This window comes from Cryptomeria japonica, chromosome 4 (assembly GCF_030272615.1).
Source record: "Cryptomeria japonica chromosome 4, Sugi_1.0, whole genome shotgun sequence".
Classification (NCBI taxonomy): domain Eukaryota; kingdom Viridiplantae; phylum Streptophyta; class Pinopsida; order Cupressales; family Cupressaceae; genus Cryptomeria; species Cryptomeria japonica.
The window spans coordinates 441026214-441050987 of NC_081408.1; the positions used below are offsets into that span (position 1 = coordinate 441026214).

Genomic DNA, 24774 nt, shown 5'->3' on the forward strand with positions numbered 1-24774 from the left:
CAAGGCTCTACAAAGCCCAAATTTCCACTAGTTTAGTACAATAGAATACATTTCAAGCACTCTTTAACAACCTTTAAAGTCAAGGTTCATTGTAGTGAAATTAGACCCACACTTGGTACTTCATCAATTCAAATGCACAACACCTTAAGGGTGCTTTAAATTCTTGTCTTTGTGAGAGAAGGATAGGTAGGGGGGCCCAAGCTTGGAGGCATAACCCAATCACCCTCTTTTCAGAAGCCACAATTATACAACCCAATTTTTTTGTCTTAACTCAAGAAAGTATGAATGTTGAGTAACTACAGGGTATGATGTGCATCCCTTACACTAAAATCACCACAAACACTTAATCAAAAGGGTTGGTCTACTAAATAAGGTGTCTAGTTTCAATTTGGGGACATCTACGTACACACATTTGAGGTGAGACACTTTAGTCTGTAGTCAACCACTTCAAGGACCATACATCCCTTGCACAATTGACATGCTTGGTATGTAGTCGTAGGTTTGAGCTTCGGATTTTTCTTTTTACCTTTTTATATAGTGGCCTAAAGGAAATATTTCTTGAGGCCATGCCCCTTGGAGTGATCACTTCTCTAAACACGGGCCTTTTAAGAAGTAAAAGAAGATATTGTGATTTCTCTTACACCCAAGATTCACGAAGGCGAGGGGAGAGGATACTTTCACAACACCTTGGGTTATAATCTAAAGACAAAGTGTGCAAGAACGAAAGACCAACAAAAAAATGTTTCTTTTTGAAGCACCAAAATTAAACGTGAGCTATTCTAAAAAGCATAAGCAAACCTAGTTACCCTTACAAAACCACGAGTTATAGTTGTAAAAATGACCCTTTTTTCCATGCTAGGTCTTGCAAGAAAGGTATTAGTAGTCAAAGGGACCTTCTACAATCGAAAACAAGTTGCACCACTTTGTTAGTACAAACAAGGGTTAGCTTAAAACCAAGTCAAATTTGGCAATGCAGAACTAGACAGAAACACAAAAACAATATAACAAAAACACGACCACAAATTGACAAAAACATGGCAACAAACTGACAAATATGCAGAAAGATCTTGGGAGTATGCAGCAATAGGAGACAAATATGTAGAAAGATCTGAGAACCTGCTGACTATTGAACCTACAAAAATGCATCAACCAATTGACAAATACATAGAAATATCTTGCAAATATACAACAATAGCATACAAATGTGCAGTATTAGGAAGATGTTGCAGAAAACATAAAATAAAACCCTAACTGTAGAAAACAAAATGCAAGGTTAGCTAACAAAAATACTGAAAGAGATGATGCAGAAATGCGTAGGGACCTTGCAAAAACGCTGAAATGCAGAATCGTTGCAGATTTGACCTACAACTTCCAAAAATGCTTCACAACTCCAAGAACATGATTAGTATGAAGGGACAAGTGTCCCACCGAGTGTGCCAAAATATTTATGTCGAATTCGAACCTATTTGCAAACCCTAACTAATTCAACTGTTGAACTCTAGATCTACAAACTCATTCAAAAAAACTCAATAGAGAACTACAAATTCATGCAAATAACATAGAAATAACCAAATATACCTTCACATCTAAGAGAGGCTTGTCTTCGTTGTTCTCCTATCCTCCATGATCTTGCATTTGATAATGATGCTCTCATATTTGTATTGCACTTGCACAAGAGCTCAAGAAAGAATAGATGTGGTTGTGATGAGGTGTGACTATGCTTGTGGTGATGTATGCTCTAGATAGATTTTAACATTATGTAAGAATGATAAGGATTGTAGATTCCTCAAAATGGAAGGAAAAACTTTTTTTATAGAAATCTCAAAGAGAATCAAGGGCTTAGATTATGAGGTGAGATGGTGAATGGCCATGATCACATAGTTAGAAGAGACCCACTTTTTAATCAATTGTGACAAGGGTTGACTTTGGAAAAAGCACAAAGTGAATGAAGAGACAATTGACACTTGTCACATGCCTACAAATTTAGATTATGATCCATGTGAACAAGTTGGAGGGCTAGGATTAAAAGAAGAGGATGATGAATTAATTAATTAAATAAAAGAGGGCTAGATAAATTTAATTTAGGAAAGGAGGTGAGATTAAATAAATATTAAATATTTATTTAAATAAAGTGGAAGAGGCTAATGAAAAAATTAATTAATAAATAAATATTTATTTAAGGGCAGGAAATTTTAGGTGTCTACAATTTTTATGATTGAAATTAAGGATAACTTGATAATTGGGTTTGATTTTTGATGAGATTAAGATCTAGAATTTTAAGATGATTCAATTGTTGGCTGGATTAAAGATCTAGAACCTTAGGATGATTTGATGATTGATTTAATTAGGGTTTAGGATCTTGCGATCAATTGGTTGTGGATGGTTGGTTTTTGAATGATGCCTCATTTTTGGGATTTTGATTTTAGAGTTTTTGGATGGACTATCGGTGCTCATGTGAAGCAAGGATTTTTGCCTTGATGAATCAATTGGATGGTCTTGGATTTTTTCAACCTTTGGTTTTATTGAGGATTTTTTTGAAATATTTTTAGATTTTTAACTTTTTCATTTTGTTTTCTAATTTATAGATTGTGGATTGCTAATATCTTTTTAATAGTGACCCTCACAATTTTGGTTATTGTCAAAGCTAATTGCTAACCAATATATGTATAGTATACGCACAGACACACATGTGTAGATATATATGTATAATGTGTAAGTGTACACACACACACACATGTATGTATAAATATATACATAGATACATAATGTATACGTGTGTGTGCGTACACACACACTTTGAGCATGGCCTCCTTAGTGTCACATTTACTCATCAATATATGTAGATGTAGATGTAGATGCATGTAGTAGTTTAGCATTTTATAAAAAAAAAATTTGGAAAAGAAGAGTGATGTGTGTGTGTGATATATGTAGACATATATATCCACACACACATAGATATGTAGATGTGTTATTTACATATAGCTATGCACACGCTCACGCACACACGCACATGCATTTCCATTTATTTGTAGACACATATGTATGTATGTATATGTGTATGTGTATATGTACGTATGTATGTATACACACACACACATAGATATGTACACATTTAATTTGGGTGTGGACCTCTTAGTGTCACATTAACTTACAAAAAAATATACATACATATATATCTGTATATGTATGTAGCAGTTTAGCATTTTTAAATTTTTGTATTTGGAAAAGAAGGGTGATCAATTGGGTCTACGATATTGGGAAACATCAAAGAACAATGTTAGAGTAATTGGATCTTTACTTGATTAATTAAACAATATTTGTTTAATTCTTTAAGTTCCCAATTATCTTTTTACACTTAAGCTAACATTAGGCGCATATTAATTATTATGTGCAAGCCTGGGTTATATGGTATCAGAGTCTTGTTGTCGGGACCCATCTTTCATGCTTTCAGTAGTTGTTCTAGGTTTTAGCTTCTCCCTAAGTCTAGCTTAAGAGGGGGTGTTAGAGTAATTGGGTCTTTACTTGATTAATTAAACAATATTTGTTTAATTCTTTAAGTTCCCAATTATCTTTTTACACTTAAGCTAACATTAGGTGCATATTAATTAATTATTTTATTTAACTATTATGTGCAAGCCTAGGGTTTTCCCTTTTTAGGGTTTCTTGACCTATTAGAGGTTATTTTTCTTTTCATTGTATTATCTTTTTCACAATACATTTTTGGTGAATTGGAGCTCTCATCTTTTGAGAATATTTTTCCTGTGTTTGGTGTGTTCTTCAGATTATTGCTTCATTGCTTCTCCTTGTAACAGGTTATTCAGCTTGCAGAAGATCTTCAGGCTACTGTGGGGTTGTATTTCTCAACTCCTATAAACAATTCATCACTTCTTTGAATCCTTTATTTTATGGGCATGCTTATGTAAACATGTAATTATAGGAACATTGACTGAATTCTTGAGATATAGTATAGGGCTCATTATTGCTCTAAGCTCTATCTTATAGGGATGTTTCCAAAAAGCTATAATTACAAGCTTGGTGAAAACTAGGAAATTGAATACCTTGCAAATATATTACAAATACGCATATTTGTAACGATGAAAATTGCATATGTTGTACCTTTTAGCACATAGTTTAAGACTCTTTTTTTCAATTTTGGACTCACTTTGACCCATTTGCCCGTTATACAATAATTAATGTGCAGAGAAATATGTATTTCCGTGGAAGTTCGTAAATAACTAGATTCTAATTTGATTAAATTTGCATAAACTCTTTTAATCATTTTAATTCAATTCATAGTTGCAAAATTGACCTATGTTAGTTTAGTAATTTGTTAAAATGAACTTAAATCTCAAAATTCAAATTTAATTTTTGTGGTCATGGTGTTTCCTTCCATTTAATTACTTCGGGTGTGACCCCCTTAGTGTCACATTTACTTATCAATATGTATGTATATGTTGATATATATTTACATGTGTGTGTGGACACATGCACACACACACGCACACACACACACAAGAACGTCAATACATATTGTCTTATTTTATTAAAACTCATGACTATGTCCAATCATAAGAGTGCTTTATCATTTTAGTGGCAACGTTAATTATTGTATACGGAACAAATGGGTCAAACCGAGTCCAAAACATAAATACATTTCTCTACACATTAATTATCATACAAGGGGCAAATAGGTCAAAGTGAGTCAAAAACATAAATACATTGCTCTATTTATTAATTATTGTACAAGGGATAAATGGGTCAAGGTGAGTCCAAAACTGGAAAATAAATAAATAAATAATCGAGTCCAAAACGATGCTGAAAGGTACAACATATGTAATTTTCACAATTACAAATATATTATTTTACAGAGTATTCAATTTCCTAGTTTTATAGTATTCAATATTTTATAGTAGTGTATGGCATGAATCTAAGGTTGTAAGTCATCCCGAGACATGCACAACACTGCATGCATGCAACTTTGTTGGCATTTTGAGTTTGTTGGTATTTTGCATCAAGATTGCATTAATGATATGTTGTCATTGATGCCAATTGAACCGATAAATGGTATGCATGTTATTACTGATATTGTTGTTTTTGATATTGACTAGTAACCGGTAAGAAGAGATTTGTGGAAGATGTTGTAAACCTGTATGTTAAGTTTGTGAGTTGAATCGGTGTAAAGGGTTAAACCTTTCTATGTAATGTGACCGGTAAACCCTATCAGTTGTTAAACCATAACCGACCAAGTTTGATGGTTTGTTATCTGATAAGCGGTAATGATGGAGACACGTGTGATCATTTGATTAAGGAGATATTCAAATCATTTTGGCGTGTTTGTTCTTGTCTAGGGAAGGAGCAAAGTGGATTGCATCTAATGCATAGCGCGTGGTGAGTTACAAAGTCCAATAGAGCGGTGATCATGGAGCGGTTGAAATTGTCTTGAAGAATGTGAAGAGATTGTCATAGTTTCTAACTGTGAAGATTGTACCGACTTGTTTGTAATCTCGATGATGAGAATTAGGTTTTTGTTGTGTTACCGACCTAATTGATTTCTATGTAAGGTCAATGAAGTTGTTTGTTAAGGTTGTTGGCAAGGTTGGTAGAAAACCTGTTGAGTGTGTAGTTGCCAAACCGATGAATGGATCTGCACTTTGAGTGAAGACAGAATGAAGGTTATAGAAGGATCTGATCAAGCAAAAGTAGTCCTATTCAGACAGATCAACTAAACTGTTATTTTCTAACAATTACAGCAGAAGATAAATCTCTTAACCGGGTAAGCTCTAGCAAGCTTGGTTACTCATTAAATCCTCTAACAAGGTGGTCCATTAGCTTGGATTCTTAAATCCTCCAGTGAGGTTACTCCTAATAGGGTATTGTGCTTCTGACAAGGCATATTTGTAAATCCCTTAACCAGGTGATTCCTAACTGGAATTAGTTCTTAACAGGACTTATTTTAAAGCTCTAACAGGGTTTGGCTCCTAACAAGGAGAACTTTGAAAGAGTTCAGATAGGTATCCTTGTGAGTATCATCTCACCGTGGTTTTTACCTATTTGGGTTTTCCACATATAAACATTTGTGTCAAGTGGTGAATGCTTTTGTGGTTGTGATCTTATTTGTTGATTTGGTTAATCTCTGATAAGGCATGTTAAGTAGAAGCATTAAGAGATGAATATGTTGAGTTATGATTAAGCATTGTTGATATTCACAATATTGAAGTTGTTTACTGTTAAAGTTGTCATAACAGTTAAACCGGTTGATGTCAAGTATTCTTATGAATATTGATCTTGACTAAGATATGATTACTTTGTTTGACTGAGTTTGAGTTTGGGAACTTTGTATCAGTTTTTCAGTATACTGATTCACCCCCCCCCCCCCCTTCCGCCTCCCCCCTCCCCCCTCTCAGTATTTTATCGAATACTTATTCTTTAATCATACCATCAATTGGTATCAGAGTGTCTCGGGTCCTCTTAATCTAAAAGCCTGGCAGCTTGAGGAAAAGATCTTGTAGATCATGATGAAGAAAGAAGGTCTGAAGTTCAACAAAGATAAGTATGGAATATGGAGTGACAGAATGAAGATTTGCATTAAGAGTCTTGGTAGTCAGTATTGGGAGCATATAGAAAATAAGTATACTACACCTACTGGACCTCTGACTGATGATCAGAAGAAAGAACAACAAGAAAATCACTAGGCACTAGAAGCTATTATCAATTCCCTGTCCGATGTTGAATATGTAGATGTTCATGGTCTTGAAATTGCATATGAAGTATGGAAGAAACTAGAAGAGATTTATAGCGGTGATGAACATGTTAAGATTGCCAAAGAGGAGAGTCTAAGAGGCAAGTTTGATGACATGAGAATGTCTGAAGGTGAGAATATCCAGCAGTATGGTCAAAGGATTAAAGAGATAGTTGGTGAGATAAAGAGTGCAGAAGGGAAAGTGGAAGATGCCACAGTAATCAGTAAGGTACTGAGAAACCTGCTATTGGTCTATTCTATCTTAGTTGTAGCTATTCAGGAGCTGAAATCCATTGATAAGACAAAGGTAACTCTTTAATCTATTATTGGCAAACTTACTGCTTTTGAACTAAATGGCTATGATGGTAGTATACAGAAATCAGAATCTGCATTTAGAGCTTATGTCTCTAACCCATATGTGAGAAGAAATAGAGATACTGGCCATAACTATGAATCTATACCCAACAGAGATGTTGAAGATGAAGACAGCTTAGTAGAACTTGAAGCATTGTTGGCAAAATGACTGCCTAGAGGCACTAGTAAATATAGAGGTAAGCTACCTTTAAAATGTTTTGCATGCAACAAGATTGGTCATATAGCAGCAAATTGCCTTAATGGTGAAAATGAATACAAGAGAGACAAATTTAAGAAATAGAAGGGTAAAGGCAAGAGAGATTGTCTTGTAGCTATTGACGGTGGTGTTACTGATGAAGAATCGGATGATGATGCTAGTGAAGGTATTGTGTTTGTAGCAATTAAGGAAGAAATACCAGATCAGAAGGCACTAGTATCCAGAATGGATAACTGTGATGATTGGATCATTGATAGTGGTTGTTCATATCACATGACTGGTGATCGGAGCAAATTTATTTCCCTAAAGGAATTTGATGGCAGTGTTGTCATATTTGGAAATGACTCACCCTGTATGGTTAAAGGTAAGGGAGTTATTTCTCTTAATGGGAAAAGCAGTGCTGACGATGTCTATTGGGTTGAAGGCCTAAAGCACAATCTTCTTAGTGTGGCACAACTTAATGACAGAGGATACCCACTAGAATTCAAAAATGGCATATGCAAAATCTTTGACAACAAAGAAGAATTGATTGCAACCGGTAAACAAACTAGAGGTAATCTATTTTATCTCAATCCTAAAATTAGCAATTGTTTGATTGCGAAAGTGGATGATAGCTGGCTCTGGCAAAAGAGATTTTGTCATATTAATTTTGACAATATTATTAAAGTAAGCAAGTCTAAGATAGTAAGAGGTCTGCCTCAGCTAGACAAACCAGTTAATGCTCTTTGTAAAGAATGTCAACTAGGAAAGATGACTTCTTCAACTTTTAAGAGAAAGTCCTTCTCAGCAGAGCACTTGTTAGATTTGGTTCATACAAATCTATGTGAACCAATAAGAACAAGAAGCATTCTAAGTGACAGATATTTCATGATCTTCACTGATGATTGTTCAAGGATGATGTGGGTCACATTCTTGAAGGATAAAAATGAAGCTTTTGATAAATTCAAGGTATTCAGAGCTTTAGCCGAGAAAGAGAGTGGCAAAAAGATAAAATGTCTAAGAACAAATCAAGGCGGTGAATTCACTTCTGCAGAGTTCACTAAATATTGTGATGATAATGGTATCAAGCGACAGCTTTCTGCACCAAGAACACCACAGCAAAATCGTATAGCAGAAAGAAACAATCAGTCAGTGGTTGAAGCTGCTAGGACTATGTTGATACAAGGTGGTGTATCAAAAACATTTTGGAAAGAAGTTGTAAGTACAGTCATGTACACAACGAACCGAGTTTTGGTAAAAAGAGGTAAGGACAAGACCCCATATGAGTACTGGTATGGGAAATCACCTAATGTTAACTATTTTAAAATATTTGGTAGCAAATGTTTTATTAAAAGAGGTGATTACATAAGCAAATTTGAAGCTAAGAGTGATGAAGGCATATTTCTTGGCTATTCTACCAAGAGTAAGGCCTATAAATGCTTCAACAACTAGACACAGAAAATTGTTGAAAGTGCTGATGTTCGTGTAGATGAATGTCATGAAATTGCAGAAGGAACCAGCTCTAAGAAAAAGGATGAAGATCCTTGCATTTTGCTTTTGGAACCTGAAACTGTTAAATCAGAAACCGGTAAAGCAAATCCTAATGAACTTGTTCAACCGGAACAAATAAATTCAGAGGAAGATGACAATGATGAAGTTGAACCTGAAGAGAATGATCATGTTATTCCTAGGTATGTGAGACTGAATCATAGTCCTGAATAGATAATTGGGGATAAGGATGTTGGAGTACTAACTAGAAGGAGAATAAGAGAGAACTCTTGCATGATATCCACCTTTGAACCTAGAAGTGCTAAAGAGGCATTTGGTGATGATCATTGGGTGAAAGCTATGGAGGAGGAGTTAGATCAAATTGAGAAGAACAACACTTGGACCCTGGTACCCCGACCGGTAAACAAGAATGTTATAACTAAATGGGTGTTCAGAAACAAGTTAAATGAAGATGGAATAAGACAAGATTAGTATGCAAAGGTTATGCACAAGAAGAAGGAGAAGACTATGGAGAAATTTTTGCACTAATAACAAGACTGGAAGGTGTCAGAACATTACTTGCATTTGCAGCTCATAAAAAATTCGAGGTATACCAAATGGATGTTAAGTTTGCATTCTTGAATGTGATACTGGAAGAAGAGGTCTATATAGAGCAGTCTGATGGTTATGCATTGACAGATAAGGAAGACATGGTATGCAAATTGCATAAAGCCTTGTATGGATTAAAGCAAGCACCTAGAGCATGGTATGAATGGCTTCATACTCATTTGATGAAGATAGGCTTTACTAGAACCAGTGATGACAACAACATTTATCTCAAGTCTGAAGGAGATGAAATACTGGTTAATGAAGTATTTGTAGATGACATTATATTTGGAGGTAATGATGACATGAGTAATTGTTTTGCAGATGTAATGAAAAATGAATTTGAGATGTCATTGGTAAGGGAAATAAAAAATTTCATAGGCTTATAGATACAACAAATGAAGAATGGTATTTTTATTACTCAATCCAAGTATGTGAAAGAGGTTTTGAAGACTTTCGGTATGAGTGATTGTAAACCAGTTGGAACCCCAATGGTTACAGGTTGTAAATTGTCCAAAGAAGATGCATCTAAGTCTGTAGATGAAAAGGAATGTATGTCAATGATTGGCAAACTATATTATGTTGTTCACAGTCGACCGGATATTTCCCATGCAGCTGGTATTGTTGCTAGATTTCAGAAGAATCCAAAGGAGGTGCATTTGATGGCAACTAAGAGAATTTTTAGATATCTAAAAGGTACTGTTGACTATGGGTTATGGTATCCATGTGGTGGAAATTTTGATCTAAAAGCATACACAGATGCAGATTGGGCAGATGCAGATTGGGCAAGAAACATTGATGACTAGAAAAGTACTATCGGTGGAGCATTCTCTTTAGGAGGAAGGCTAGTCTCTTGGAGTAGTAAAAAGCAGAGTTGCACTTCACAATCTACTATTGAAGTTGAGTATGTAGCAACTTATATGAATTGCACACAAGCTATGTGGATGAGGCACATTTTGGAAGGTTTGAAGATAGAAATCTCAGAACCTATAAAGATTTTGTGTGATAATACAAGTGCAATAAACATTTCAAAAAATCTTGTTTTGCATGCAAGGACTAAGCACATTGAATTGAAATATCACTTCTTGAGGGAAAAAGTTCAAAGTAAAGATGTTATCTTGGAACATGTTTCTACCAAGGAGAAGCTTATAGATATCTTTACCAAACCTCTGCCTAAGACCACTTTCGAGTATCTTAAAAGTCAATTGGGGGTTGTCCCTCTTCATGAAGCTAGTTAAGCATGATGCTGATTGCATCAGTCCCTGAACCACTTGTAGAATCTTATATGGATTGATGAAGGAGTGGATGTATTCCACAAGAGGAGCATCAACATCACGGTGAGAGCAGAATTACATGTTTTACTTTCACTTTGGCATTGTTGTCAAAGGGGGAGAAGAATTACGTGATTGGGGAAAAGAATTATGCGCCTGATTAAGTGAACTAGCGGCAGGTTGAAGACATACAGAGCAAGGTGAATATTTGGTAATGTAAACCAGGATTCTTATTCACCAATCTCATCAATCTCAGCAGCAATTAGAGGCATTGATATTTGTATTGCCATCAATGCCAAAGGGGGAGATTGTTGGTATTTTGTGTTTGTTTGTATTTTGCATCAAGATTGCATTAATGATATGTTGTCATTGATGTCAATTGAACCGGTAAATGGTATTCATGTTATTGTTGATATTGTTGTTTTTCATATTGGCTAGTAACCGTTAAGAAAAGATTTGTGGAAGATGTGGTAAACCTGTATGTTAAGTTTGTGAGTTGAACCGGTGTAAAGGGTTAAACTTTTCTATGTAATGTAATCGTTAAACCCTATCAGCTGTTAAACCCTAACCGACCAAGTTTGATGGTTTGTTATCTGATAAGCGATAATGATGGAGACACGTGTGATCATTTGATTAAGGAGATATTCAAATCATTTTGGCGTGTTTGTTCTTGTCTAAGGAAGGAGCAAAGTGGATTGCATCTAATACACAATGCATAATGAGTTACAAAGTCCAATAGAGCAGTGATCATGGAGCAGTTGAAATTGTCTTGAAGAATGTGAAGAGATTGTCATAATTTCTAACAGTCAAGATTGTACCAACTTATTTGTAATCTCGATGATGAGAATTAAGTTTTTGCTATGTTACCGACCTAATTGATTTCTATTTAAGGTCAATGAAGTTGTTTGTTAAGGTTGTTGGCAAGGTTGATAGAAAACCTGTTGAGTGTGTAGTTGCCAAACCGGTGAATGGATCTGCACTTTGAGTGAAGATAGACGAAAGGTTATAGAAGGATCTGATCAAGCAAAAGTAGTGCTATTCACACAGATCGACTAAACTATTGTTTTCTAACAATTACAGCAGAAGTTAAATCCCTTAACCGGGTAAACTCTAACAAGCTTGGTTACTCATTAAATCCTCTAACAAAGTGGTCCATTGGCTTGGATTCTTAAATCCTCCAACGAGGTTACTCCTAACAAGGTATTGTGTTTCTAACAAGGCATATTTGTAAATCCCTTAACCGGGTGATTCCTAACTGGAATTAGTTCTTAACATGACTTATTGTAAAGCTCTAATAGGCTTTCGCTCTTAATAGGGCGAACTTCGAAAGAGTTCAGATAGCTATCCTTGTGAGTCTCATCTCACTGTGGTTTTTACCTATTTGGGTTTTCCACGTATAAACATTTGTGTCAAGTGGTGAATGCTTTTGTGGTTGTGATCTTATTTGTTGATTTAGTTAATCTTTAATAAGGCATGTTAAGTAGAAGCATTAAGAGATGAATATGTTGAGTTATGATTAAACATTGTTGATATTCACAAGATTGAAGTTGTTTACTGTTAAAATTGGCATAATAGTTTAACCGGTTGATGTCAAGTATTCTTATGAATATTGATCTTGCCTGAGATATGATTACTTTGTTTGACTGAGTTTGAATTTGGGAACTTTGTATCAGTTTTTCAGTATACTGATTCAACCCCTTCTCCCCCTCCCCCGCCCCCCTCAGTATTCTACCGGATACTCATTCTTTCATCATACCATCATTTGACATGTGAAGCACCATCATAAACTATCATAGAATCTCTTAACTTGGTCGCCTCCTTACATGCAAATGCCCTCATGCATGCAACACCCTTGCATGTATGTGTACCCACCAAATATAGCCAATTGTCATAGTTTCCTCATAAGCTATAAGCTATAAGTTGTAATATGAAATGTGTCATAGTTTTATGATAGATTCATCCATTACCCCACACTTTGCACCTACATTTCAATGTTTAAAGATCCTAAGAAAGCTACCTACACATGGGTTGCATTACCCCACACTTTGCACCTACATTTCCATGTTTAAAGATCCTGAAAAAGTTACCTGCACATCGGTTGCATATGTGACACAATCTCTATCAAGTAGGAAGCCACCTAATCAATGAATCCCATTAAAATGACATTAATAAACAATAAATAATTAAATAAACCAATAACTAAATAAAATTACCAATAGCAGAACTTCTCAAAAATTGAAACACGTTAATCTCAAACTTATACCTCAAGAATTTGCTTATAAGCATGCCCATAAAATAGAGGATACAAGAAGTGATCAATTGTTCTTTCATATTTCCCAATGCCGGAGACCGAGTTGATAATTCTTCTTTTCCAGATATAAAAATTTATTTAACGGTAAAATACTAAGTTTTTAATATGGAAACATCAAAGAAGAGATCCAATATTACTTTTAACATAATATCTACCAAGATTTTATGTTGCTATATCGCCACTCTTGCCGACATAGCAGACTAAATTGTCATAGAACAGCACACCGGGCACAGGTAACCCCAGGAAAATACCAAAAGAAATTAAAAACAACGGCTAAACTCCCACTGTTTTGCTGCTGAATCCGTCAAATGCCGTCGGATTTGACCGGCTTTGGATAGTTTTAAACGCGTTCTTTTTAAGGTGTTTTTCCCGGGTCAGAATGGCAGTGCTAGGTATTGTTTGAAATGCGGGTACCCTCGTTTTTTTGCCGTTTTCTGTGACTATCCTACACTAACGTCAAGAATTCCCCCCAGGCCATTCTGGATATAACAGGGGTCATTTTATCAAGAAACCAATCTCTGTGTTTAGACTATAGGATTTGATCCAAATTGATCTTCTAAGTAAATAGGAGAGAGCCCCTAATTGAGGCAGAAGGCAAAAGTGTGGCTATCTACCATCTCTGAAAATATTTTCTCTTAATTGAGGGTTAGATTAATCACTTATATATACCCTTTATAAAACAATGTCGCCACTTATGAATTGCATGCAAGGGGATGTCTAGGTTAGCCCAATTAAATGCCAAACGGATGGAGTATTGAATACCCTTGAAAGCTCACTCGCATTCCTTTTGATTAATTAGGATCGACTTAATTTAGAATAGCCAGTGAACCTATCAAAACAAGCTTTACCCATATTATTGCTATGCATAACAACCCTTTAAATTCCATCATCAGGATCAGGTCTGGTTTGCAATTAAACATCTTATGGCTCTCAGCTCTCTAGTAGAATAGACAATCATCTTGGGAAATATTGCCAGCGAACCTATCAAAACAAACTTTATCCATATTGTTATTATGCATAATAATCTTTGATGATAGATCACAGAATATAATCCAAAATGTTGATTCAAAAACTAATATACAATCTAATCCAGAAAATGAGAAACAAATAATTATGAATTGTAGAAAACTGACATTATTCATATTGAAAGACTAAAAGCATAATGCAATGTTGAATCAAACATATGCACAAGCTGACAAACGATGAAAGTGCTAGAGAGTTACACAGTTTAATGAATTAATTGAGATGTAATTTTGTAATTCCGATAATCTGAGAGGTGATGATGATGACAATGGGCCTAATGACACGTACTTTTGGATCATTTCATGAAATCCAAGAAAAGGTGGGCCATTTTAGCTCGTATCTACGGTTCTTTTTGGTCTATTTATCTGTCATAAATCAATGAGATTATGGACAGTCAGAACTTTGAAACCTCAGATTCCCTAATAATATGGCATAATATAATCGTTGACCATTCATTTTAACTGTTATTCTCAAATTTCAATAGCACTACGAGAATCAATTGTTCATCTGTGTTGTATTTTAACTTACTGCTTGCAGTTTCATGTGTGCAAGTTAATTGTTCGTCCCATTACCTACAAAATGTATTTGAAATGTGTAGTTTTGTTCAATAATAAGTATTGCAAAGTACATTGGTACTGTACTTGTTGTAAGGATGCTTCCTGTTCAACACCCACTATTGCGGGGCAACAAAAATGCTGGTGTTTTGGGAAGAGATGGTGTGGAAAGCTACAGTAACACATTAAACCATTTGATTAATCTTAATAAAATAAGGCATGTGATGAACTCAAAGAAATTAGATCTCGTTAAGATTCTAGTTCTGCATAAAAGATAATGGATATAGCAAGAAGGATGGCCCTTGCTGCTTGCAAATAACTTCCAGAAAATATTAGAAAAATTATCTACTGCCACGCCATGTGCTCGAGAAAGATGGTCAATGTAAACAAATGAAGTCCAAGACAAGCTAGACAACAGAACAATAACAAAGGATCTCTTAATCAAGTTTCACTTCACTGGTAGAAAAACCCTATTATATCTTACCACTTTACCATCCAGTTGGAAACTAAAAAACACATTGGTCTTCAATACAACATCATTTTACTCAATGCTTTCCCATTACCAAAAACAAAAAAGATGAAGCTCCGGCCAGAAACAATTGTTGAGGGCAGCAGAGGCAGGAAGGGAAAGCGCTGCAAACTCTAAATAGTCAACATAAGCATCCATGACAAATGCACTTAAACAAGATGAAGCAAATGAGCGTGTGAACTCTAAATTATGTTCTGCTCTAAACCCAAACATCCCAGTAGAACAGAGACATTAAATAATTTATAGTTTGGTTCAATAATGGATGTATCTTATGATCACTTCAATACCAGCCTATTCCTCAAAAAATCCAAACCCAAAGTAGTACAGATAATAGGATGAAGTCCACAAAACCAACCAACACAGCACAAGAAAGAATTTGAATATATTTTATCTAATACACACGGATGTTGCAAAAGTGTCAATCGATAAAATATTAAAATTCATGCCCAATCAGTAAGAAGGATATCAGTCTATATAAACCATCAAAAGAATAATTACCCGCAATGCATTTTTCTGTTTGCCTTCTGCCACCACACTTGGACGACAAGATAATTGTGGATTCTTAGCTAGAAATAATGACATTCCTACGGGATCAGCATGTTCAATACTTTTCTGTTTGTGCTGTAAAACAACAAATATGAGCGCCCCTACGAAGCTCTAGCTTAATGTAAGCTTTATGTCACTAAGGCTGTCTCTGAAACTGTCAAGACAACTGTTGAGATGTTTTTGGAGCAAACGAGATCTAATGAATAAGATTGCCCCAGCCAACAGATAGATCTGATATTGACATTCAACATCAGATGGAAATAAAAGCTGCTGGAAAAAAAATGGTAAATCAATGTGGAAGCAAATCATAAATTATTACAGCCAGCAAAAATGTCAGGGGTAAGAGCATCTGAAAACCTCATCTAATGATGTGGGGAAACCACTAATCACATTTTTGCATTCAAGGCAATATTGTAAATATCATTTTTCTCCTCTCCTCTCTTTCTAACCGGCCCCTGAACTGAGCGGAGAATGTAATCTTGTTTATAATTTAATTAAATATTTTGGCTTCGGCCTTTTACCGATAAAAAAAAATATCATTTTACACAAGGCACCCATCATACAGTATGCTGCACGCAGAACATTTTTTATTGTACTTCAAACAGAAAAAAAAACAAAGGTTTATTAGAAGTAATTCAAAGAAATGGGAAGAAACAGAGGTTTCATATAAGCAATCCAATCCAAGTAATCCAAGTAGTAACAACTAGAGATCTAGTAATTTGAAGACATAAAAAGAAACAGAGCTTCCATATAAGCAATCCAATCCAAGTAATAACAACTGTAGATCTAGTAATTCGAAGAGATAAGAAGAAACAGAGGTAAGGTAGAAGTAATCCAGTAATTCAAAGAACTGAGAAGAAACAGAGGTTCCCTGTAAGCAATCCAATCCGGGTAGTATCATCTGGAGATATAGTAATTCGACAAGATAAAGAAGAAACAAAGATTAGGTGGAAGTAATCCAGTAATTCAAAAAAATGGGAAGAAACAGAGGTTCCATAAAAGCAATACAATCCGAGTAGCAACAACTGGAGATCTAGTAATTCAAAGAGATAAGAAGAAACAGATGTTAGGTAAAAGCAATCTAACCCAAGCAATGCTAGAGGTTTAATACATGCAATTTAACCCAAGTAGTATCAATCATAAACCAGATCTGCAATTTTAACTTTTAGCTAATCCCTGCATAACTAGGATGATCCCAAAACCAAAGTAAACACCAGAACATTTAGGTCACATTTAATCCACAAAATCATCCCATAGAAGAGTATTTGAGCGCATGTTAAAAATACATCACATTTGAAAAGTAATACTTTAACAAATAAAAATATAGAATAGCATAAACTAATATCACATTTGCAAAATAATAATTAGTGGATCTGAACCTGGATTCAGATCAAATAATAATAATAATAATACTGCATGTTACGTAAACATCACATTTGAAAAGAAAATATTATTGGATCTGAACATGGATTCGGATCTACATCAAGCTAACACCAACTCAAGTTATTCAACAAATAGACCGTAGCACATACTCATAAAACTGTGGTTTCCAGTTGTGATCTCGATGTTGGACTGGACTAGTAACCGAAAACAAGTAAATGCGGCTGATTGAAACATATATATATATCGCAACAAAACAGAGCAAGAGAAAATGAATCAATGCAATTTTACTCCATTAAGGCTGTTGTTGGGCATCGATGTACCCTGCATCTACAAGCACCTTCTCCCTCTTGGCCAAGTCCAAGTCATGGTCCACCATCATGGCTACCAATTGCTTGAAACTGACCTTGGGAGTCCATTTGAGAAGCTTCCTTGTCTTGCTTGAATCCCCTCTAAGATTATCAACCTCTGCAGGGCGAAAATACCTGGGATCTATGTTGACATAATCCTTCCAGTTTAAGCCCACATACCCAAAGGCCTCCTCGAGAAACTCCTCGACAGTATGGCTGTCATCAGTGGCAACAACATAGTCGTCAGGCTTCTCTTGCTGCAGCATAAGCCACATTGCCTCCACATAGTCTCCAGAGAAGCCCCAGTCCCTGGAAGCCTTGAGGTTCCCCAAAAAGAGCTTCTTCTGCAGCCCAATTTTGATCCGCCCGACAGCCCTAGTGATCTTCCGGGTCACAAAATTCTCCCCTCGCCGAGGAGACTCGTGATTGAACAGGATCCCATTGCAGGCAAAGAGGCCATAGGCTTCCCGGTAGTTAACAGTGTACCAGTGGGCGGCCACCTTGGAGGCAGCATAAGGGCTTCTGGGATGGAAAGGGGTATCCTCGTTCTGGGGAGGAGGGGTAGATCCATACATTTCAGAGGAACCCGCCTGGTAATACTTCACCTTGCGCCCCGTGGTCTTCTCATGGATGCGCACAGCCTCCAGCAGGCTCAGCGCCCCTGTGGCCACAACATGTGCAGTGTAATCGGGGTTCTCGAAGGACACCCCTACATGGGACTGGGCAGCCAGGTTATACACCTCGTCCGGACAGATCTCATCCACCCACTTCCGCAGCGACGATGCATCTGTCAAATCTCCATAGTGCAACTTCATGCGTGCTTTAGAGTTGTGTGGGTCAATGTATATATGATCCAGTCTCTGTGTGTTGAAATTGGAAGATCGCCGAATTATGCCATGCACTTCATAATCCTTTTTCAGGAGAAACTCCGTGAGGTAAGATCCATCCTGGCCTGTTATCCCCGTTATCAGCGCCTTCCTCGCTCTGGAAGCTTCCCCCATCGATTATTTCTTTTCGTCACACACCAATATTCAAATTCAGTGCCCTGCTCCCTGCTTAACTGTAACTGCTGCTCTCTCTTCGCCTCACCCTTCCCCCTTTATTTATGGCTTTCAGGACCGTCTTCTCCCTATTTATGGGCCTACACAATACCGATTACCATCTGTCATCCATGACTCCCAGAAATTGGTTAAGGCGTCCAGACGGTTTTCACCTTCATTTTGCCCTCGGGAAATTGCTATGAGGAGGGAAAGGACCGACCTTTAACATTTTATATATTGGGGTAATTACTTGCATATTATGTTCTATGTTTGGTTTAGTTCATTTGATCTCGTTTGGGAAGTTTCTTTTATAACCTTATGTCCTTATGTGGCTGCTTGTGAGCATTTTCTGCTTAAATTTAAGTTTCTAATTAAGGGGAAAAAAATGGGGGAGGGGGAGAGGGGCTAGAAATAAGCAGTGGCTGTTTATTGAAAAAAAGACACATGGCTTCATCATATTTTTTTGCTCTCCTATTTATTTGCCTCACATTTAGCAGTCATTTGACTATTCATGGGGTCACATTTAGCAGCCATTTGACTATCCATGGGGCCACCTACTCCACAAATTGCTCCTTAAAAAGTTGAGCAGCTCCTCCTAGCCAAAATAATGACAAAGTTCATGTAGTAGATATCTAGATGGTGATGACTTCAAATTTTTCACAATATATACAAGAATAACAACAATAGAAAACAAAAAAAAATCTTTATGTAAAAAAATGTTTGTTGGGCTAAAATCTCATTCACCTTGATACCATGTTAAGGGAATGTTTTCAAACATGTAGATATTACATACCATACATAATTTTGTGTAGAGTTGAGTTGTTTATTATGACAGCAAAATAGGTTTTGAAGAGTTGAGTAGTTTTATATATATATAATTTGTGGAAGTGTTTTAGATAATTAAGTATAAAATAGACTAGATTGAATATTGATAATTGGGATTGAAAATTTTGATTATTTATGATATATATGTTAAGAAAGTAAGCTCATAATTAATGATTCATTTTTAAGTTCACATTCAACCTTTTGAATGTAGAATTTTGTTTTGTGATTTGTGCAATTGATCTTTGTATATTATGGTCTTCTATGATATCTCAAGACAAATGGCATTTAAAAATATCTTGAGAGGGTTATTGTAATGTCTCAAAGAGACGTGTTCTTGTAAGTCAATCTCTAAAAGTATTTATAAAGCTTTGAAGACAATAGGCAAGTGCCCTAAAATAATATATGCAATTTTTTTACTGTTTTTTTTTGCACCAAATCCAAATGTGAGAGAGAACTTATGGATTTTAGATAATTGAGGATGTGTAGATGAATTTATTAAATGCATTCAAATGCTAGCAAATACAATCAAATTTCACAAAACATGTACTTAGTTAAAGGTAGGAAAATAAAGGGGGCTAACAGTCCAAAATTTAACTTTTCAAAAGGTAAAGGTCAAGTTGCAATGTATAATTGATTATATCCAAGTGGCTAATAGCTATGTGGAGGTATGGATAAATATAATAAATGTTTGGAAAGGCTAAGGAGTCCAACTTGCATTATATTATGATTTTTTTTTTCCAAAGTGATTTAAAATAAAATAAAATTATACATACATGACCATTTCACAATAAAAGGTAGATAAACATGAAAGTTGTATATAATTACCCTAAGTTAAAAGAGGAGTAAAAGGTAAATGTTCAATTCCTTTTGGAAAAAGTTTTGAAAATAGATGATTATTGAGTGAATAAATACTATCCAAAACAAGACAAAAACATTCAATAAATGATCATTATAATGAACCACCTCTTTGAATATTATAGAGATTATGTAAGAAATCTAGATATAACATGGAGATTCACTCAAAGAAGATGATTTGGTGGACTATGGGCATTGAAGAAAGGGCATACATGATGTGTCTAATACAAGATACACTTGAGATTATCATAGATAGGACTTTGCGATAAGCAAATATTCTATTGTGTATTTTTTTAGGTTGTATTTTGAATATAATTGGTCTTCTTAAGGTGCCTCATAATTAAGAGTCATTTAAACCTTCATAAGGTAAGAGTAATTGTTCAAATAATTTGATTAAGATATGTTATTGCATATAATTAATTGTTGGTTATAAACATTTAAACATGTGTTGTATTGAACATACTATCAAAATTCATTATATGTTTTGTAAAATTTGAAAATGAAATGATTAAAATATAACTCTAATTAAACAAGATTAATTATGAAAATTGTTTGATCGCATTTTAAAAAAATATCAATTGTAAAATTATAGTATTTCTCATTGCATTAATAAAAAAGTGTCAAATTTGTTTTCTTGTATTATCAAAAGAAAAAAATGGCGAAACAAGGTAGGTGACTAGGGTTTTCAAATACCAAGAATGGTCATTTTTATTAGTTTTGGGGCTCTCATGGGTTTTCTCAATACAAAAACTTTGCCTGGCACCCCTAGGTCAGGTGTGGGAGGATTCGTCAAATAGGAATAAATTTGAAACTTGACAGAGTGGGCCCTTTATTTCTTATCATAGATGGCAACCTTAAAACAAATGGGAATTTTTGAAGATTTTTTTGAACTAGAAGGGGGTTTCAAAAATCTAGAAGATAAAGTTTGGAAATTGAAAACCCAAAATGCAACAAAAAGGAAAGAAAGGTCGAGGATTGAGACATCACAAAATTGAGCAATCTTGCTACTAATAGAGAATGAGGAATGGCAATATGCAGTTAATTAACTTAAAGAACTTGGACAAGTTTTCTTTATGAAATGGCAAGTGAATGGCCAACATATTCTAGAGTTTGGACGTGGTGTAATGACCATTGGAGTGAGAATTTTATTTTATAAACCCTTCCGAATATTTTTTATTTAGTTATTTGTGACGATGTGAAGGGTAAACAATGGGTTTTAAATAGCTACCCATTTTTAATGGGTGGAATGGATTTTTTTTATCAAAGATTGGGTTTCCAATTTTGACCTGATTAGTACAATCATTGATGAGACCCCAATTTGGATATGTTTCTATAATATTTTGCAGGAGTATTGGGAGATGGTAATGTTAGCAGCAATCAAGAAGGAAGACTGAGAGGGGGGCGCGAATCAGTCTTCACTAGATCAAAACAAATTAAACTTAAAAACATAAACTGATAAACTGCAACAATGAATCGGGTAAGCAAATTAACAACACAACACACAACACCAAGATTTTGACGTGGAAAACCCAGTTAAGGAAAAAACCATAGTGGGAACATACCCACAGTAAGATGATACTCTGCAGTAGTATGTGAAAATATTACAATGGGGAATGCACATGCATTCAGACACACTGCCTAGAGCTCACTGCTCAAAACATATATGCCTGGAAGGATACAACCCTCAGGGAAGTCCCACTGACTTACAATATGATTCGGACTACAATTCGGAAGAAATGAATTGCAATGATAGCATCTACAAATGCTTGATGACAGTTTTGGTTAAGCAAAATTGTCTACTCTGCAACACCAATCTCACCTCAACACTACATTGAATGATAAGTCTCTTGTTTGCACAATCACCTCTCTGTGATAATGTAGACACAATACCGACACCTAAATTACATGAATATCTCACCTATATATACAAATCAACAACCTTGATAACAAGGTCAGATAAACCCTAACCCTCAACTCATAATTACAAAAATTACATTGCATGATACAAAGATCAACCACCAGACCAATATAATAATTTACATTACATAACATGGACCTAATTCAAATCTCCAAATGATCACATCCACCGAAAATCACGCCAAGATCAACCGCAACATGCTACACCACCAGAAATACCGCATAACACGAAAATCATCACCGGTTCACAAAAATCACCAAAAAAAATTGCACCACGATCAATGCAGATCACCAAAACAAATAGGAAACTACTAGGAAACACCAACAAGCATGTTAGAATCATCTGTAATAGTTGCACCTCTTTTCAAATCTTCATCAATCAACGTCTAGAAAGCTCAAGAACACAACCAATCGACAATTGTCATGAAGAAATATAACTTGTGAAGCACCAAATCACGAACCATCATAAATGAAGATACATAAGATCATCCCAAAAAATATCTGATCACACCAGAATATACTGGAGGAAATACCAGAATCTGCAAAACAATGATCAGCAAAACCAAACTTCAAAACCGGATCAGAAACTCTTTCCAAACTCATTGAAATAAATCACAGGAATATGTTGACATCAATGACAACAACATATCCTAGAAGCAACAATAACAACAACCAAATCCAACAATATCCCCCTTTGGCATTGATGGCAGCATATGAATGTGAAAAACAGTCAATGCAAAGAAAGAATATATCATCAGCAAACTCCCCCTAAGATCAAAATAGATAAAGCAGTTTTTCACATGATCTCTCTCCCCCTTTGACAACAATGCCAAAGATCTCCAAAATAGAAAATCAAATTCTCTCCCAATACAATTAATCTCTCTCCCCCTTTGACAACAATGCCAAAGATCTCCAAAACAGAAAATCAAACTCTCTCCCAATACAAAATCATGAATCTCTCTCCTCCTGGGATACACAACCAAATCAACAGACTACTCCAGCAGAGGAGCAACATCAACTCATCAATCTAGATAAAAGAATAAGGCTCTGCATTCCACGAGATCGATGCAACACAATGCATCTAATTCTCATCAGGAGGGATGGATACCCCTAACTTGTCTCTCAAATAGACAAATGTATCTGTAGGCAATAGTTTAGTGAAAATATCAGCCATTTGTTCCTTTGTAGATACATACTCCAGCTTCACCTTCCCTTCACTGACTTTCTCTCTCAAGTAATTATATTTGATCGATATATATGCTTAGACTTTGAATGTTGCACCAGATTCTTTGACATGTTTATTGCACTAGAATTATCATAGTGTATAACAGTAGGCTCATCATGAATAACTCAGATATCTTTCAACATTTGCTTCTTCCAAACTATTTGAGTGCAATTACTAGAAGCAATAATGTACTCAACTTCAGCAGTAGATAAAGATACTGGATATTGTTTCTTGCTAGCCCATGAAACCAACTTCTTACCTAAAAAGAATGCTCCCCTGGTAGTCATGCTTCGGTCATCAACATCACCAGCCCAATCTACATTAGTGTAAGCACATAACATGAAATCATCATCCTTTGGATACCATAAACCATAATCCATAGTTCCCTTTAGATATATGAATATCCTCTTAACAGTAGTGACATGACTCTCCTTCGGATCAACTTGATATCTGGCAGCCATATATAGAGCATGCATAATGTCAGGCCTAGTCTGAGTAAGATATAGTAGTCCACCAACCATAGATCTGTACAAACTCTGATTAGCTTTAGGAGATTCATCATTTTTAGACAATTTACAACCAGTCACCATAGGAGTTCCAACTAGTTTGAAATCATCTAGTCCAAACTTCTTCAACAGTTCCTTCACATACTTAGCTTGAGATATAAAGATACCTTTTTCTTGTCTGTGCAATCTGCAAACCTAAGAAAAACTTCATCTCACCAATCATAGACATCTCAAATTCTTTCTGCATATCACCGACAAACTTCATACTCATATCATCATCACCACCAAAGATAATGTCATCAACAAAGACTTCAACAATCAAAATGTTATCATTTTTAATTTTAAAGTATAGATTATTGTCAGCATCACCTTTGGTAAATCTCAATTTCAACAAATATTTGTTTAATCTAGCATACCAGGCTCTAGGAGCTTGTTTCAGTCCATAAAGTGCTTTCTTCAACTTGCATACCATGTCTCCATCATCCGATAGTGAAAATCCATCAGGTTGCTCAATGTAAACTTCTTCCTCTAGATCACCATTCAAAAATGCAGATTTGACATCCATCTGATATACCTTGAAATATCTATGTAGCGTCATTAAATTGTGACCCTACATTTTTCGATCGTATTTGGGTCTTCGCATTGGCGGACGAATACCTAAGCCTAACTAGAGACCCGAGACATGCTCATACCAGCAAAAACTTGCATTTTCTAGCACCTCGCACTACCTGCTCTCACTTCTTATCCTGAATTAGGGAAAGACAGGGGTGTGGCACCCCTTTCCTTGCCCTATTTTGGGGCTCCCTTAACCTATTCCTACATTGGGCTTGTCAATTGTGAGTGGGACAAAGTTTTCCTATGTTGGCCTAAGATAGAAAATCAGTTAAAAATACCCTAATTGGCAAGTATATAAGGAGTGTTTTCTTCTCCTATTGGCATAGGTTCGATAAGTTCAATCAAGTACAATCAAGCAAAAATAAGTTCAAGAAGCGAAATCAAGTGCAAGTGTCCAAGCATTCAAGCATTCAAGCATCCATTGAGCATCTCAAGTCTCCTTTC

At 35.5% G+C, this 24774-nt stretch overlaps 1 protein-coding gene across 1 annotated transcript; it reads right to left on the minus strand.

The window, feature by feature from the left end:
- Nucleotides 1–16924: 16924 nt before the first annotated feature.
- Nucleotides 16925–18664, minus strand: LOC131030407 (GDP-mannose 4,6 dehydratase 2). Its single transcript, XM_057961240.1, has one exon. The coding sequence runs from the start codon at nucleotides 18346–18348 to the stop codon at nucleotides 17293–17295; it is 1056 nt and encodes a 351-aa protein (XP_057817223.1). The 5' UTR covers nucleotides 18349–18664; the 3' UTR covers nucleotides 16925–17292.
- Between the last annotated feature and the right edge of the window lie 6110 nt (nucleotides 18665–24774).

Bases quoted from the DNA above. Each gene is read 5' to 3' on its own strand.
- LOC131030407 (XM_057961240.1), bottom strand. From the start codon at position 18,348: ATGGGGGAAGCTTCCAGAGCGAGGAAGGCGCTGATAACGGGGATAACA.